The sequence below is a fragment of the Saccostrea cucullata genome, unplaced genomic scaffold (assembly GCF_032062105.1).
Source record: "Saccostrea cucullata isolate Sc308-1 unplaced genomic scaffold, CSIRO_AGI_Scuc_v1 ctg1496, whole genome shotgun sequence".
NCBI lineage: Eukaryota > Metazoa > Mollusca > Bivalvia > Ostreida > Ostreidae > Saccostrea > Saccostrea cuccullata.
In genome coordinates, this window is record NW_026919925.1 from 122,258 (window position 1) to 139,118 (window position 16,861).

General features: G+C 30.6%; 2 protein-coding genes across 2 annotated transcripts; one reads left to right on the forward strand and one right to left on the reverse strand.

Moving 5' to 3' along the window:
• Positions 1 to 1,365: 1,365 nt before the first annotated feature.
• Positions 1,366 to 2,532, reverse strand: LOC134240277 (cerebellin-2-like). The gene is made up of 2 exons (XM_062722379.1): positions 2,382 to 2,532; positions 1,366 to 1,769 (listed from the first exon to the last, which is right to left on the reverse strand). Exons 1-2 carry the CDS (start codon positions 2,524 to 2,526, stop codon positions 1,378 to 1,380), a joined length of 537 nt encoding a protein of 178 aa, XP_062578363.1. The 5' UTR covers positions 2,527 to 2,532; the 3' UTR covers positions 1,366 to 1,377.
• A 5,397-nt stretch (positions 2,533 to 7,929) lies between these two features.
• Positions 7,930 to 15,107, forward strand: LOC134240242 (ryncolin-4-like). Its single transcript, XM_062722336.1, has 5 exons — positions 7,930 to 7,951; positions 8,123 to 8,256; positions 13,823 to 13,919; positions 14,533 to 14,697; positions 14,869 to 15,107. Exons 1-5 carry the CDS (start codon positions 7,930 to 7,932, stop codon positions 15,105 to 15,107), a joined length of 657 nt encoding a protein of 218 aa, XP_062578320.1.
• The last annotated feature ends 1,754 nt before the right edge of the window (positions 15,108 to 16,861 follow it).

The following is a 16,861-nucleotide window of genomic DNA, read 5'->3' on the forward strand; positions in this document are numbered from 1 at the left end:
TTTCTTCAAAAATGGCTAGATTGCGGCTCACATATGTGTTCATAAAACCGTATCACAGATATTTGATATTTTGTTTAGTTCTCGAATTATTGGGGTAAATGTAGAATTAGCCTTAAAAATTGGTAACATTGAAAGACAATTGGATGAACCTTTTGAATTAAAAGATTTAAAACAAAATCTGAGATACGGTTTTTAAGTTCTTTTTTAAGTTTTTTAAAATTATGATTCGAGGAATGGAATACAAAAAAAATATTGATTTAAAAAATATAACTTCACTTATATTTACATTAAAATATTAATGATTTTTAATTAGATAAAAATAAAAGTTTAAATTAGGATCATTAAATAGTAAAATTAACAAGTTTTTAAATGATATCTTTTTATATGTTATATATCTTTGATAATTAAAGAATTATAAGCAAATTAAATTTTGCCCTATGGAAACCTTTGGTGTATCCTCAACATGATAAATTCTGTTGAATAATTGAAATGCTTTGTTTTTATAAATGCTTTGTTTTCTAAATGTTTTGACAGGTTTTGTTGTACTTTAGTTACCATATATGTGAAGCAAAACATCTTAAACTCTTGCATAAAGGATATATACATGTATCTTCCTATGATTCGATATGCAAGAGCATATTGTACAACTGTTCTCATATAGAAAATGCTCTTATTTTATAAATATATGAAATGACAAGAGGAATGCTGAAATCATGTTTATCACAAATTTTTGTTGTTGTTATTTACCATTAGCGTTTTCGTTTTGTTTTTTTTTTCAAATAAAATATCCAAAATGTGTAAGAACCTGTGGTATCTTATATCGTATTCAAGGGGATACATCGAATCAACGTACATGTAGGAATATTGTCAATTCATAAAAAATTATCCAATATAATAAAATATCGAATTGGATGCCATAACATGGGACTCTAATAATCATTAAGAATTTACAGTCAGTCACAAGAAAAAATATCATTTATGGAGTAATTATTTTTTACTATTTGTTAATTATTTAGACCCAGTTTGGTAGTACATACGTACATACTAGTATTTTTCAGCATTTAAAAGCTGGCAAGGAAGTTATGGAAACGATTACTTTTATTTTAGTCCTCTTCTAAATATCGAATGTAAGTCTACCCATGACCTAGGTTTTCTAAAAAAAGATGAACTTTTTAAAAAATCGTCTTTCTTTCTACATTATACGCATTTGGCAAACGGCAATTAAGCATTCACTGAACCAGTAATTTTTTGTATTCAATGCATCTTCATCAACTTCAATCTTTAATTGAGCATTTAAGGATACGTCAAAGATAAAAACAATATTTTTAAAAAAAATTTACTATTAATTTCAGCAAGAAAAATTGATTAGAAACAAAATCAGTGCATCTTCCATCCAGAAAAGGAAGTTAATCTTTCTCTTGCAAATGCTGCCTTATATCCGGACGCAATGTTGACTTTGTCACCTTTCTTTAGTCGAACTAGAACCGTATTAGAGCCGCTACTCCAAAATGTCTGTGACGTGGCGGCATTATTGAATCCTGTAAATCCTTTATATTGACCATTAACTCTCAGGTAGGGATGAGCCATTTTATTTGGATCGGTTAATGTTGACCAGGTAAACCCATAAGTCCCGTCAGAAGGTGCAGTAAAGATTCCTGTTGTCTTCTCATATGAATTCCCGTCGTTGACGAGAACTGTATCAAAGATCCATGTTTCGTGTTCTTTGTAACTTTTAGCAGCCGATTGATAAGCCGAAAACGCAACAATGTCTGTAAAAATGAATGGAAAATACACTTATTGTTAAGTAAAATAATATTTCCAAGTATTTGTTTTTAATAAAGATTAAAAATTATATAATTTCTTTTTCCCTACAAATAATGATTTGCATGTTAATACGATTTCTTTACTAAAATGCAAGGCTGTACTTAATTAATTATAACCATATCATTTATTAGGAAAATATCGCAACTGCAATTGCCTTTTTATTGATTGAATTTGATTAACGGTATAATTCCTCATTCAAGTTTTTCTCGTTTATCTCGTTTTTCTTGTTTATATTGTTATCGATATAATATATAATACAATATGGCAAAGTTAAAGATATTTGAATTTTCGTTAATTTAAGCATTAAAATATTTTTTTTTTTTTTTTTTTTTTTTTTAGAAAAGTTGCAAGTCTCATATACACTAGCATTTTTATTTCAAATGATTATGATGATATATTTAAAAAATAAAGTTTTCTGATAAAATTTTGATTTGCATTATACGGAAAAAGTTGAAATCCGCACGCACTTGAAGAGAAAAAAATATAATTATCAAACTATCTATTTAAAAAATCCTATCCTAATATTGTAAAAGGTTTTTTTTCCTCAAACTGTTTACTATTTGAAGGAAGTCCTCCTTTGATAACAAGGTCGAGGCCTTTCTCCATGTTGCTCGCCTGAGTTTTCAAATATTTTAAGAAGGTCATATTTCCAGAAACTATATGGAAGGCCAGAATGGAACCAATTATTATAAAGTTTCTCATCTCCTTCGCAATCTGAAAATAAACCACATGTAACATAAAAATATCATAACCAAAATAACTAAAGATGAAAAATAAATTTTAAAATTATAATACACATTTAAAAAAATAGTTTTCACCTTCAATGAGAGGATCATTACAATATATATGATTTTTCATTTCGTCTCCTCTATTTATATTGGTGCATAAAATATTAAACTAATTTGGAATGAAATGTGACACACTTGCAACAGATGCGTTTTCAGATTGATAATGCAAAATCAATTTTAATAATTTTTTTGCCACTTAATATGAAAGAAGCATAACTGGAAAGTTTTCCTCTTTAAAAGTGTAAAATATCTTTTAAAAATCTATTCATAGTTATTGAATGCACGTAAAAGTATTTTATATGCTTTATAGTTCAGTACTTACTCAAAAAAATCAAAATGATAAATTTTAGGAAACGATATATAGAGAATTTTAAAATAATACAGTGATATTGAAAGAAAAAACTTTTGATTTCATTTTTTTACTCATTTTCAAAATGAAATTAACTTTTTTCTTTTCTACAGATGATAGTAGATAAACAACAATTATCTATTAGTTAGAAAAAAATTATCATGAGTGGTTTTGCTCTCATGAATAAGACGGGGATTGATAATCCTCTATAAAAGAAAAAAATCAAATTCAATTTTGGTGTCAAACTATGAACCGACCCAATTTTTGAAATCAAAATGACATTTTATCCAATCAACCAAAGATTTAATCCGACACCAGGGTAGGGTTGTTCCTATCCATGTCATTGTCTCAGCATCAAACGTTTTTATTATATCACATTCTTTTTTCCCGCTCTTATTTTTTTTAAAGTTATTCTTTTGTGTTCATATGAATAAAATTTTTTAGTTCTTAATGATAATGTCATCAAACTATGTTTGACTTAACAAATACTACAAAAAAGTAGCTCATTCTAACATAATCTAACAGAGCAGTACATCTCTTAGCATCTGATCTGATTCTAAAAATAACCCGTTGAGGTCACACAAAAACAAGCAAAATTTGCAGCTCTCCGCCGGCATGTGGTGGTGTCTCCATAAGCCATATGAGTGAAAAATTCTCGAGAGGTGCATTACATTATATACAATCAATTAATCAATCAAAACACATGTTCAGTGTTTTTTGAGTATTAAAATCTTTCACTCTCAAACTGGCGAAAAGTACTAATGTTTAGAAAAGCCTAAAAGGCTATCTGTATAGTGGCAAAGTTTTCATTAATCTGGGAAAAAAAGTTAAGTCACATAAGGCCATTTAGGGAAACTTACTTAAAAAAAGATGTACTTTGTAATTTGCAAATAAATATGTTATTTAAAAAATGAAGAAAAAATATTCATTAACTTAAATGAAACATTTAAGGAATAACCAGTAATACCAGTTATTCTACACATCGTTTTTTTTTAAAATTAAATATGGAGATAACAGTATTCAAGCCCAAAGTCCTTTAAGAAATTAAATTGCGTGCAGAGCACAGACGTTCAAAAACACTTTAGGTTAGATATGATACATGTATTATGGAACAGAGCTAGAAAAGGTCAGGGATGGGACCAGGTGCCATAGAGAGGCGAGAATCCACTGCAAACCGTTTACAGATGTTGTGTGCTTCTTGTCATGATCGGGGAATAGCAAAAAAATCCGTTTACAGCTAAGTGTGTAAATCATGTCAAACAATATGTATGAAAAAACGCCAGTTAGCATTTGAACTAATGTTAGATTGTATTGTGTTAGCTGAAAGGGTCACTGTATTTGCCATAGAACTCAAGAAATGTTGACATGCAACGAAAATGCTGATATTCTTGTTTCATCAACTTGATCATCAATACCTTACATGTAACTCTTTTTAAAATTTCTTCATACAAAGAACATTTGTGGTCGTGAAGAAAAGAAAGCTTAGAATTTAACCAAAACCAAAGCACACAATATTAAAGAGTATCTTGGAATTAAGGTTTCTGCTACTGCATTTCGGAGGCATTATAATTTTAACCCCATAGGGTTTTTGAAAAGTACTTGTTATTTCAAAATATTTATTGGAGTGACAGTTTTGAAAAAAAAAATCGATTTTTATGTTCATATTATACCTTATATAAAAATTGTTTCAAAAAAGATATTTTTTCAAACCATTTGTGGTTATTCAGATAAAAAGTGTTATTTTGCTGCGTATTTGAAAAAAAGACAGCTGGATAAAGAAAGATAAACAAATTTAAAAGGTACTTGGACACAGATTTTGACACAGATTAAGAATAAAGTTAAAATATGTGAAAGTGCAAGGATGTCTCAATCAAACCCGCCAAAAAAAATTTTAAGTTTTAATCAGATTTTTAATTAGTTTTTGTATGAATTGCTATTAAAATATGTAACTTGTAATATTATAAAGAAAATAATAACTTCAAATCTGTGTCAAAGTTCCTTTAATTTTGTTGTAAAATGTTCGCTTTAAGCATCTGCGACAATTTCATCTGATAGCTTTTTGTAATCTCGTTTTTATCTTTTTATCAATTTTTTTTGTATATATCATATAATATACCACTACTGTGGTTTTTGAGATAAATACGATGATTTAGCCATCTGAGAAGTTCAATATTCACCGAGACCGAATAGCTCGGATAAAATTATACTCTGCAGATGGCGAATGAGGATATGGAGATAACGAATAGTATTTAATCTCAAAGTCCATAAAACAATACAAAATAAGAACAGAGCAAACATCTGAAACATCAGAGGTGGAATCTGGTGCCATGCAGGAGTAAGCATCCCCTGCTGACCGGTCACACCCGCCTTGTGCTCCTTGTCATGATCAGGAAATAACGGAAAATTACGGAAATCCGTCGTCAATTCCGTGTATAAATATTGCAGTAACAATTAGTATGAAAAATGTCAGTTAGTATTTGACTCAATGATAAATCGTATTTGCTGACAAGGTCATTGTATCGATCATAGAATTTACCAAATGATGACTTTAAATGAAACGCCTGATATTCTTGTTTCAGGAACTTGCTCGTCAATAATTTACCTCGTTTTAAAATATCGTATTGACTGAAAATTCAGCAATAATTGTTTTATAATATATAATTCCTTGATACATGTATATTCATTAAGTCATTAAAAAATTCATGCTGACTTACTTGCTTACATTTAATAAAGTCTAGGGGGAAAGTCACAGCAAGGGTTTTCTTCTTTTCAGCCATAAGACTTTGCACGATTAATGCTTCATATGAATAAAAAATAGGTATACTTAAAACGGTGTGCAATTATTTCCCACTTTATTCCAATAGATTGATGGTAGACTTGGTCGCCAAAAACCACATAAATATTTTCAATCAGAAACTCAAGCATCTTTTTGATGTCAATTTCAGAGTATTTATGTGCACAATAACTTTTTTTTAAACAATATCAAAAAGTTTGGACTTGGAATGATTATGTGTAAAGTTGAAAAGTAATAAGTTATTAAGCTGTTGATTTTGTTAACATCTTGTAATTTCAAATTGTCCAAAAGTTCCTTGGATTTTTTTAGTATGCACATATGATTTATATTGAATATATTGTTTTTGCACAGTACTCTTGGAGTTTCTCCTTCACTTCTTAATGAGTAAAGGTTTGGTTGAACATTTACTGGAACCCGCAATGTATCTTTGTTTGTAATGATTTGTAATAAGTTTTGGAATCCAATAAAGATATGGTATTTCAAATTTATTTGTTTTCTTTGGGATATTAAAAATATTGAAAACCGACATATGATTTGGAATAATTTCTTCCTCAGAAAAGGAACTTTGAGTATAAGTTGAATTACCACTCGTAGAATTGAATTAAATTTCTTCTAAAATACAATCACATTGTCACACTGTGGACTGGAAAGACTTCCAACAATATCGACTTTATCATTCCATCCATAGAAAAAGGCTGTCCCAAATTTTCTTATCCAAAATTCTTCTTGTTGTCTTTGGATATGTGTACTCAGTGATGGACTATTTGTATGGGGATAAATCTTTTAAAGAATTCTAACTTTCATTGTCAAAATAAAATGATTAGGTAAATTAAAATGTTTGTAAGAAAGCCGCTGGTCGATCTCCATAATTAATAGGAAATCTAGCTATGAACTGATTCTTTTATAAAGTGCTCCTTTGGTTTCACCAACAAAAACTTGTCCATATAGATTGCATTCTACTCCATAGACTACTGAGTCATTAGAAAAATTGCGGTTCAGATTTCCCAAAGTTTTGATAATGATCTGTACAGTAAGATAACTGGTGGAAGAAGTATTTTCCATCAACTGTGTTCTTTGGACATCTTCGTTGATTCTGATTAGTTGAAATTTAACAATTTGCATCTGCCAACGGGTAATTAGGTATTTAAATGAAAAACAAAAAAAGAATCAATTTGATTAGATGCATACTTATCAAAATTCTCTTGAAAATACTATGATTAAATGTACATCAATCTGAAAAATCAGACATTTTTGCGAGTACTTTAAATTACCAAACTCCTACCTTTTAAGAAATGAAAATCGGAAAACATTAAGTTTAAATGATTTTTGTTCTATCTACGTGTATTTTCAAATGTTTGAAACGATTCCCTAGCAAGAAACACTGCTTTTACCAACTTAAAAATCTACTTAAGCAATTATATAAAAATTGAAATCTTAAATTTAAACTAAATTTGGTGACGAATTTAGATTATCTCCTACATGTACTACAACGTATACGTACACGTTTAAAAAACAACTTTTGTAATATGAAACATTTTAATTCTGACACATCCTGAAAATTCTAGATTTTTTAAGATAGCTAACAACTACTAATTTCATGCATCCGGATAAAATGTTACATATACCATCCTGATAAAAATCTCTCTTTAAATTAATCTAGATAGAATTGCATTATCATTTCTGTTGCATACACAACATGGTGCATTTGAAAGTTACATTCAAGGATTATATTTCTTGCTGTTGACAAATAAAGTACAAAATCCTAAAACATTTCAACACTCAAAGATTGCTGTCTCACATTATCAACTATGGTAATTAGATATTTTTGTTTCTTTGCAGCAGTTTTTGCTCTCGCAATATCAAGTAAAATAGACCAAAGAAAACTAAGTAAATATGATAATTGTAACACCATTTTGATTAACTAGATCTATTTCTCAGAAAATTTGGTAAAGTAAATTAAGAATTATTCCTTAATAAGACAGATAATTTTAATTTTTAACTTTTTAAACAGTCACTCAATTATAAGTTTCTCTGAAAATCACTCTTGGTTTTAGCAGAATGTTTGAACAATTTATTAATCAACACATTTTAGCATTAGAAAGATGAATGAATCTTTCTCTTTTTAATATCAATGAATAATATTTTCCGTGAAATTTCGTCATAATAGCCCATTGATGCTTGAAACAAAGAATTCAAGTAAGGCAATTATGTTATATCAATTTATATAACCTTGAAAAACTGTGCAATTTTTTCTGAAAACACCGCAAGTTTTTATTAAATATTCAGATGGAACTTAAAATAATCACTTTGATTTAAATGTTGCCTCCCTGAAGTATACAAATTACATATTTTTAACATTCTTCTCAGCATTTCTGTCACAAGACTGTCAGGATATTCTATGGTCAGGAACCACAGCTAATGGTGTGTATACTGTCTACCCGAAAGGTACGGGCGGATTCAGAGTTTTCTGTGATATAAAGACCAAAGGAGGCGGATGGACAGTAAATCTATTTAATTTTTATTTTAATAATCTTTATTAAATGTGTTATAAGATTCATTTATAAAGAATTTCTTCATATATTGAGAAAATATCTTATTTTTTTCATCAGTAGTAAAAATAATCAGTGGTAAATATATTGATATTTTATTACTTGAAGGTTCAAACGCCTTTTTTGGCAAATGTATACTAAAAATTATACAGTTTTTGTTACCCGTTGTTCACATAATTTTTTTTATTCTTATATTCAGTAAATCCCTTTAGATTGTTCGAGGTTGATCTCTGTTTCATACTTTTCCGGCGTACTTCCCAAAACATCTGAATTGACAGTCCATCTATTTTTCGACACCGTTTTTACAGCAGATCTTGAAATGAAATGTTTTTAGAGCTAGTTTTTCAGACCACCGCCAATCTTTTTACCAATTTAAGCACTACTCCAAGTATTGTGGAAATGAAATTCCAGAAGAATCCAACACTTATCCTCATCAAACTATCATCCTATAACATGTAACATTATGACAAATTCCCAACCTTTTATCAAAATTCTGTAGTTTTCTATAGCTTTCAGCTCAAAGGTATTCAAAACACCATCTGAACCTCTCAAATTTACTTTAGATTAAAAAATAGTCTTCGTCTGATTTCATGACTGTTCAGTACATTGGAAGGATTGAAATGACTGCAGGTGTCACAACAGTATTAATTTCTGCTATATATTCTTACCAAAAATGCGCAAGTTTGAGTAGATGTAACTAATTCAAAACAAACTTCTGAGAAGTTTCCTTTTCAGATCTTGTAAAACCATTCTTTATAAAGATTTTAGTACCAAAAAATACATAGCCATCCAGCAAGGCACGCAAGTTTGTTTCGGTCGAAGTCGAGCAGGTGCTTGAAAATCTAGTCCAAGGCCTAATCACTCCCCACTCTTGACAGTATATAGAAAAATCAACACGTCCTAAATTTTAATAAATCTGGTCAATACAGGAAGTTTACATGTTGTTTTTCATCTCATAAAAAAATTCAGCTCCAGTCTCGTATCAAAATGCCCGAATCGGAAGGAAAGATTCCGGGATTATTTTGCGTCATCCATGATTTGACGTGAACCAAAGTGTAATACTGTTATGACACCTGCAATTAAACTTAAATTTTTTCCTTGCCGATATATTGCTATTTTTCCAATCTATGATGATTATTTAATGTATTTACCAAGTTTCATAAAAATCCGTCCCAAGATAGGAAAATTACGGGCAAAACTCTGTGACAGGGGGCTTCGCGGTGAGCACGGATTTCTAAAAATATGGCAAAAGCTGAACTGTATGTAATGATCTTCCGCGTTAAACTTGTGCGGTTTTTTCGTTTTAATTTTCTAATAGATGCATACTGATTCACATGAGGATGAAAACTTGTTCAAAATAAGTTTGCTTTTTATAACAGGGCGAAAGAAGTAGTTTTTGTCATAAGGTTGGGGGGTAGGGTTAAAATGGGCATCGAATTAATAAATATTATTGAAATATTAAGGCGTTTTCTGCTTAATTACGATTGATTTGCCTCAATAATTTTTTTTTCCGACCGGATTTCTTTATCTGTTACCAATGTGTTCCAAATAAACCGATATTTACACATATTCAGAATTTTTATTTTGCTCCGAGTGTGGTCTAAATTTTTTTAATTTATAGATTTTAAAATAAACTATGAGTAAATAATGTTAACGAGTGTGATGGCAAGGTATTTTTTAAGCTGTCCTCTAAATTTCATGCATTTCTCTCCACTCGATACATCCAAAACAGGCCGTGGTGTGGCCAACATAATTTATTTATTTAGAAGAAATCTGGACTAATTTTCTATGCTCCATTAAACATGAACGAACAGCAATGACGGCTGAAAAATGCCATTATTTCTCATTTTCCGTCTAAACTCACAAATTAAAACCTTAATTCTTAGACTACAATATTTCTAAGTACAAAATTCGGTTTTACTGCAGGTGTCACAACAGTATTAATTTCTGCTATATATTCTTACCAAAAATGCGCAAGTTTGAGTAGATGTAACTAATTCAAAACAAACTTCTGAGAAATTTCCTTTTCAGATCTTGTAAAACCATTCTTTATAAAGATTTTAGTACCAAAAAATACATAGCCATCCAGCAAGGCACGCAAGTTTGTTTCGGTCGAAGTCGAGCAGGTGCTTGAAAATCTAGTCCAAGGCCTAATCACTCCCCACTCTTGACAGTATATAGAAAAATCAACACGTCCTAAATTTTAATAAATCTGGTTAATACAGGAAGTTTACATGTTGTTTTTCATCTCATAAAAAAATTCAGCTCCAGTCTCGTATCAAAATGCCCGAATCGGAAGGAAAGATTCCGGGATTATTTTGCGTCATCCATGATTTGACGTGAACGTGAACCAAAGTGTAATACTGTTATGACACCATCAGCACCATGTAGTCTCATGCTAACTAGTCCATGAATAAAAAGGGTGTTCGCTTGGGCAGAGCACGGACTGAATAGAATAGAATAGAATACTGAACCATTCCTTGAATAAACCAGTGAAAAATATTCTCAGCAAATTATTTCATAACAGTCCTTAAAGCGGCAATAGGGCTGCAAATCGTGTGCTTTTTCATTCAAATTTACCCAATATATTATTTAGGAATAAGGTAAAAAATTGAAGTAAGCATTTGAGAAAATAAAATTAATATTCTTTCCTCATACAAAATTAACGTAATTAGAATCTGCCGGAAAATCAAGGGTCGTACAACTTGGATCTGTTTACTTGTACCACGTGAATTCTAAAATGACACGGACACGTTCATACAATGTAGGGTTTACAATTATAATGGAATATCGTATCTCTCCGGTAAATTAATAATAGTTAACATATTAGTCTGCATTCAGACGAATTGAACATGATAAAGTACAAATGTTGACGTTTTGTGTATTGGGATGCAGGAAAGGAAAATCCACCAATCATACGTCATCGCGGCAAAATGTCAAACAAAATATCTTTCTGCAGTTCCAATACAATTTGCACTTCAAATGGCAAAATTTTCATATGTCATAAGTGCATTTTTACGTTGAGTTTACACTGATTTTTTCTTTGAAAGCCATGGAGATACGAGAAATGATAGCAAGTATCAACAAACATGTAGGGTAGATCCTTCGCGAGCCCCACGTGAATGTCACCGAGATCACGTTTCTTCGTCATCCAATGACAATATTAATTTCCCAAGTAAAATTTTGTTAGGAAAGTTGCTTTTTATTTTAAAGCCCTATTTTTGGTTTTGTTTTTCATTTTGGTCGACTTCCTCAATGTAGCAGGCCTACCGGGTTTCCCTCTCTTGCCATGCTGTTTTGTTTATGAAAATCATACGCATGCATGGATAGCATGGCATGTGGAACCTCGAACACGTTGCGATGTAAATATTTATGGACCATAAATAATTATTAATTTTAATGAAATAATCAGAATGATTTACTAATGAAATTTGTAATTTTCTGAAAGTGTATACATTTACGAGTATGAAAAAACATTCAAAATCCTATAGGAAAATTTAAACAAGTCTGATTTTGAAGAGATGCGCCGTATTGTCACTTTTAATCATGCTTAAAAGGATTGAAGTAAAGCAATTCAATAATTTCATCAATGTATATAACCATGAAAAACTTAATTTTTTCTGACAACCCCATTTTATGGAAGACAATAATATAACAACAGGGAACTCGTATTACTTCAAAAATGATAATAAAACGCAAACTATAAAACCCAGATGCATTTCCACGACGACATTTTCGAATTTAACTCAAGGAAATTGACTTTGTGATATATCGAGATAAATCAAAATAATTTTTCATCATTTTTTTGTCATTGAAATAAAGTTCCAAAAAATATTGTTATTAAAATGCTTGACATATCAATTTATTTTAAAAGTTGTCCATCATGCAGTAAACTTCCATTTTTTTTAACCTGTTCTGAACACAGGAATCTCCAGTAAATTTCACGAACAGTAATTTTCTCTTAATTTAACAGTATACACTTATTCAATGACTACGAGGTAAACAGTCAAATTGTTGTTGGACAACAGTTTGGCTGTTTCACCGAGTAGTCATTGAATAAGTGTTTTATTACCTAACCTACTATATATAATAAATTAAATTGGAATAAAAACACACAAACAATTAATAAAAATTTTTCACAACTGTTTATTCACATACTTGTCTATTAATTAGCTGAACACATACTGTAAAACACTTTTTATTCGCGAGAACTTTATTTTCGCGTAATTACGCGAGACGGTATGCTCGCGAAAATTTAATTCTCGCGTATAATAGAATTCCTTAAGATTATATAGAGCAATGACCACAATTCGTGAAAATTTTGTCTCGCTTATAAAGAGTCAATGACTATCTCGCGAAAATAAGGTGTCGCGAAAATTAAGTGATCTACAATAATATAAAGATTAAATCAATATTTCTAATTCAAAGTAATACTTAATAAATTGACTGTTTGTGTGTTTTATTTAAATTTGATTAATTATAGAGCAGCATACAAACAACATACAAATCATTAAAAAATATCTTTTTATTACTTCGGTGTTGTGGTTGTAAGATGCTTATTGTTGTTTTGCAACCCTAAAACTAAGCTGGATGAAATTTATGACAAGGTCCTACTGTTTTTGTATTTATATATAAAAACAACATCCAAAATTTCAATCCTGCAGTCTGTCAACTCCCGTGTTTCAAGACAAAGCACTATTTAAATATACTTCAAAACTGGATGAAAACAAACATTTTGTGCGCCTGTAAATTCAGGTGTCAAAAGCACACTTCACAACACATGCCGTCTACATGTAAGTGTTGATTATTAAAATAATTCATTTTTCTCTCTTCGGTGAGGAAAAAGTTTCTGTTTTCGCCATCTGTATTCTATCATGGCTTTTCATAATTCTGGAAAATATTTTAACTTTGGCATCTTGTAAGTATATTCTGAGATTGTTTAATTTAAAGGAATGTTGATTAATTTGAATTGTACTTGACCTTGAACATAAATTTCAAGGAGAAAAATACAAATAATAAAAATTGAAATCGCAAAGTCGTTAAACAAAAGAAATAACAGATAATATATAGAGTTGCTGGGAAAAATCTATTTGAATGATAAATGTATTTGTAGTGCCATTCTTACCAAAGGATTGCCAAGATTTATTCTGGTCGAATAATACTAAAAGCGGTGTGTACAAAATTTATCCTAAGGGGACCGGTGGATTTCAAGTTTATTGTGACGTGACGACTTCTGGTGGCGGTTGGACGGTAAAATCAATATTTGATTTAATTTTATTGAACTGAATGTGAATATAGAATGTTCCGTCTACGTTTTCAATACAACAAAGGGATTAGTGCGTTTGTGATCGGTCAGTAAGGGACGCTCACTCCCCATAAGCACTTAATCCCACCTCTTGAATTTTCAGGGGTTGGTGTTAACTTTGAATTTAAAATTATACCCCTTTATACATTTTTATTGTTTAAAGATTAATCTTGAAAAAGACCACTTTTTGTTTATCTTTTTTCATGATATTAGGTTTTTCAAAGACGACAGAGTGGAAAAATTGGATTCAACAGATATTGGAAGGAATACAAGTATGGTTTTGGTGTTCCAAGTGACGAACATTGGATAGGTAAGTACAAGGAGTCCACTTTTAAGCTCTAATTTTATATTTCTACTGTTTAAATTTTTTGTGAGGTCGCGCTCACTGTTTTATCTTCATTATTTTTCAAAAGAAATGTATTTATCAACTTTTTAACGTCTTTTTTCTTCAAAATTTAATCTGTAATAAGAATCAATTAATGGTGAAGTAAATAGATACCGAAACAAACGAGAGAATGAAATAAAATAATGTAACAAGAATTTCTTGAGAAATCATCACAATTTTTATTCATAAGTCCCATATGATTTGTGCCTTAGACTGAATCTCTCTCTCTCTCTCTGTCTTTCTCTCTCTCTCTCTCTCTCTCTCTCTCTGAAATCGATTTATCTATTACATTAGTAATAATAATTTACAAATTAATGTAATTAAGTTTAACATCTTTACATTATTTCTAAATTTAGTAACTTTTCTTTATTTTAATTTGTTACATTTTTGTCAATGATTTTTCACATTCAATGTTATTTTATCTTCAACGTGAAAAGTTAAACATGTTAAATATGAATATTAAATACCGGGTATTCATTTTAATAACATGCACATCTAGTAATATTTTCCCCTATGTATTTACTTTGTTATAAATCAGGTAACCAACGAATACATCAACTGATATCTCAGGGTTGGTATGAGCTGAGAGTGGATCTGTCAGACTTTAAAAACCAAAGAAGACATGCTTATTATCGAACATTCTCTCTCGGTAACGAAGCCTCTAGCTACCGTTTGACTGTCGGGGAATATGAAGGAAACGCAGGTAATTTTCCAAAAAATTAAAGATGCATTACTTTTAGTTTTTCTATTTGAGAAAAAGAATTACCCATTTTCATGCAAGACAATATAAAATTCTTAAAAAAAATGTCTAAAAATCACGTTTAACAGAATAAGCTTGTTTTAGTAATCGCTCTCACATATATATCTTCAAAAGGCGATTCTCTGACATATCATAATGGTCGACCATTCTATACACGAGACCGTCAAGACAGCAACGGTTGTCAAAAGGCGTACAAAGGGGGTTGGTGGTATAATCATTGTCACCAGGCCAACCTGAATGGTCTATACCTAAAGGGACATCATTCTTCATTTGCTGACGGTGTGAACTGGAAACATTGGTTGGGGTATCATTACTCTTTGAAAACCACAGAAATGAAAATTCGGAGACAGTAGATAGAATTATTACAGCTTTATTATGTTAAACAGTTAAAAGCAATTATAGAAAGGGTATTTGTACTTATAACTGAAACTAGGTTAAAAGATCTTTTAAAAAAATCCAATTGTCATAAAATTTATAAGCAATAGAAAAGGTATTTGAACTTAAGGTAGGACACAAAAGAAAGGCCAACTTTTCCTCTAATTCAATTTTTCTGAAACTTTGATATTTTGATTATGAACCTTATTTTAAAATTATCAATTGATCTATTGCAAATTTGTGTAATACTGTTTAAAAAGATAAACTTTTCTTACTTAAACTCAGTAAGATATATATTGATACTAGAAAATTTGAGTAAAATTATACCTAAGAATAGAACATGCATAGCGTCGGAATCGAAAATTCACATGTAAATTCTACACTTTAAAGCTGAACACGATTCGTAAAAGGAATATGTCCGCCATTTTTGTTCCCGAGTCTCGCTACTCTGCAGACCCCTATAAATAGGGCAGAACTTAGTCACTCTTCAGTGTTATCAGTCGACACCGGTGCTATACAGATCTCGGTAGCGAAAATAATTACGTAATACTTCGTCTAATGCAGGAAAATAAGATACTAAATAAATTTACAATTGTAGTTGTATAAGTCAGTGCAGTATTCATACAAAACACAGATAAACGTAACTGCAATAAAATATAAACAAAGGTAATGCAAGATAACCAGCACGAACACGGGTCGCCATTCCACGCCGATACCCGTGACAATAAAGCAGTCAGGTGTAACGAATGCGACGAGTATTGATGTATCGTAGATAATGCTATCGAAAATGGAGTATGCCTATTTACGAGTCGTATTCAGCTTTAAGTTGTCTTACGAGAAAATGTATGATTCAATTTTTACAAAGAAAATCAACAGATGACGTCACAATATTTGACCTTTGACCTTTAATATGACCTTGACCTTTATAGTACATAAGGAATGGAGACCTTATATATGTGTCCAACTTTTAGCCCTCTTCTATGTATGGAACAAAAAGTACACTGCATTTAATAACAGACTGTTATAAAATTATGCTTGTGTCTTGCATTTAGATAGCATGAATACATTCTAAAATGTAAGCTCTCGAGTGACCAATATACAGGTTTCTCTGATTTTTTCCACAAAATATGACGAGAATATGCCACAACTTACTATTTTTCTTACAGTGGTCATTCACTGTTGTCAAAATATTAAATTATTCTTTTTTCTCCAATACTTTTTAAGTAATCAGTTAAGACCGCGGAACATTAACTGGCGAAATTGGAATTATACAGCTGACGTCATTTCTATCCGTTACAATCAAAACATTCTGTGATATACAATGAAATGGGCGGGTACAATTCGACGCGGACGTTGGGAAAACATCGGATTGAAATTGCAGATCGAAAGTCATTTTCAATCCACCTTAGCTGTTTTCACAGCAAAGAGTGAATGTACGATCCAAAAATCAACTAGTTTCAAATCCCAAATACATATTGTCTGAAGTTCGAATTAATATGAGTTTTAGCTTATAATTTTAAGAACGCGAAAGATCATAGAAGACAAAGATTATTTTTGAGGAAAATTAGATTCTAGAAAGGGGGGGTTTGTCGAGTCAGGTCATTGCTTAACACTAGGATTATAAGAGTGCATGAGTTTTAGAATTATTCTCATTGAAAACTGTTGGACAACTTTATTTAAAAATCGCTAAACAGCCCCCCCCCTCCCCCAAACACAATGATATACATATATT

Excerpts from the sequence above, each read along its gene's own strand:
- LOC134240277 (XM_062722379.1), bottom strand. The coding sequence starts at position 2,526 with ATGAGAAACTTTATAATAATTGGTTCCATTCTGGCCTTCCATATAGTT. Across the intron at positions 1,770-2,381 it reads AGGAGGACTTCCTTCAAATA|ACATTGTTGCGTTTTCGGCT; the intron begins GTAAACAGTTTG and ends TCATTTTTACAG.
- LOC134240242 (XM_062722336.1), top strand. The coding sequence starts at position 7,930 with ATGCTTGAAACAAAGAATTCAA. Across the intron at positions 8,257-13,822 it reads CCAAAGGAGGCGGATGGACA|GTTTTTCAAAGACGACAGAG; the intron begins GTAAATCTATTT and ends TCATGATATTAG. Across the intron at positions 14,698-14,868 it reads GGAATATGAAGGAAACGCAG|GCGATTCTCTGACATATCAT; the intron begins GTAATTTTCCAA and ends TATCTTCAAAAG.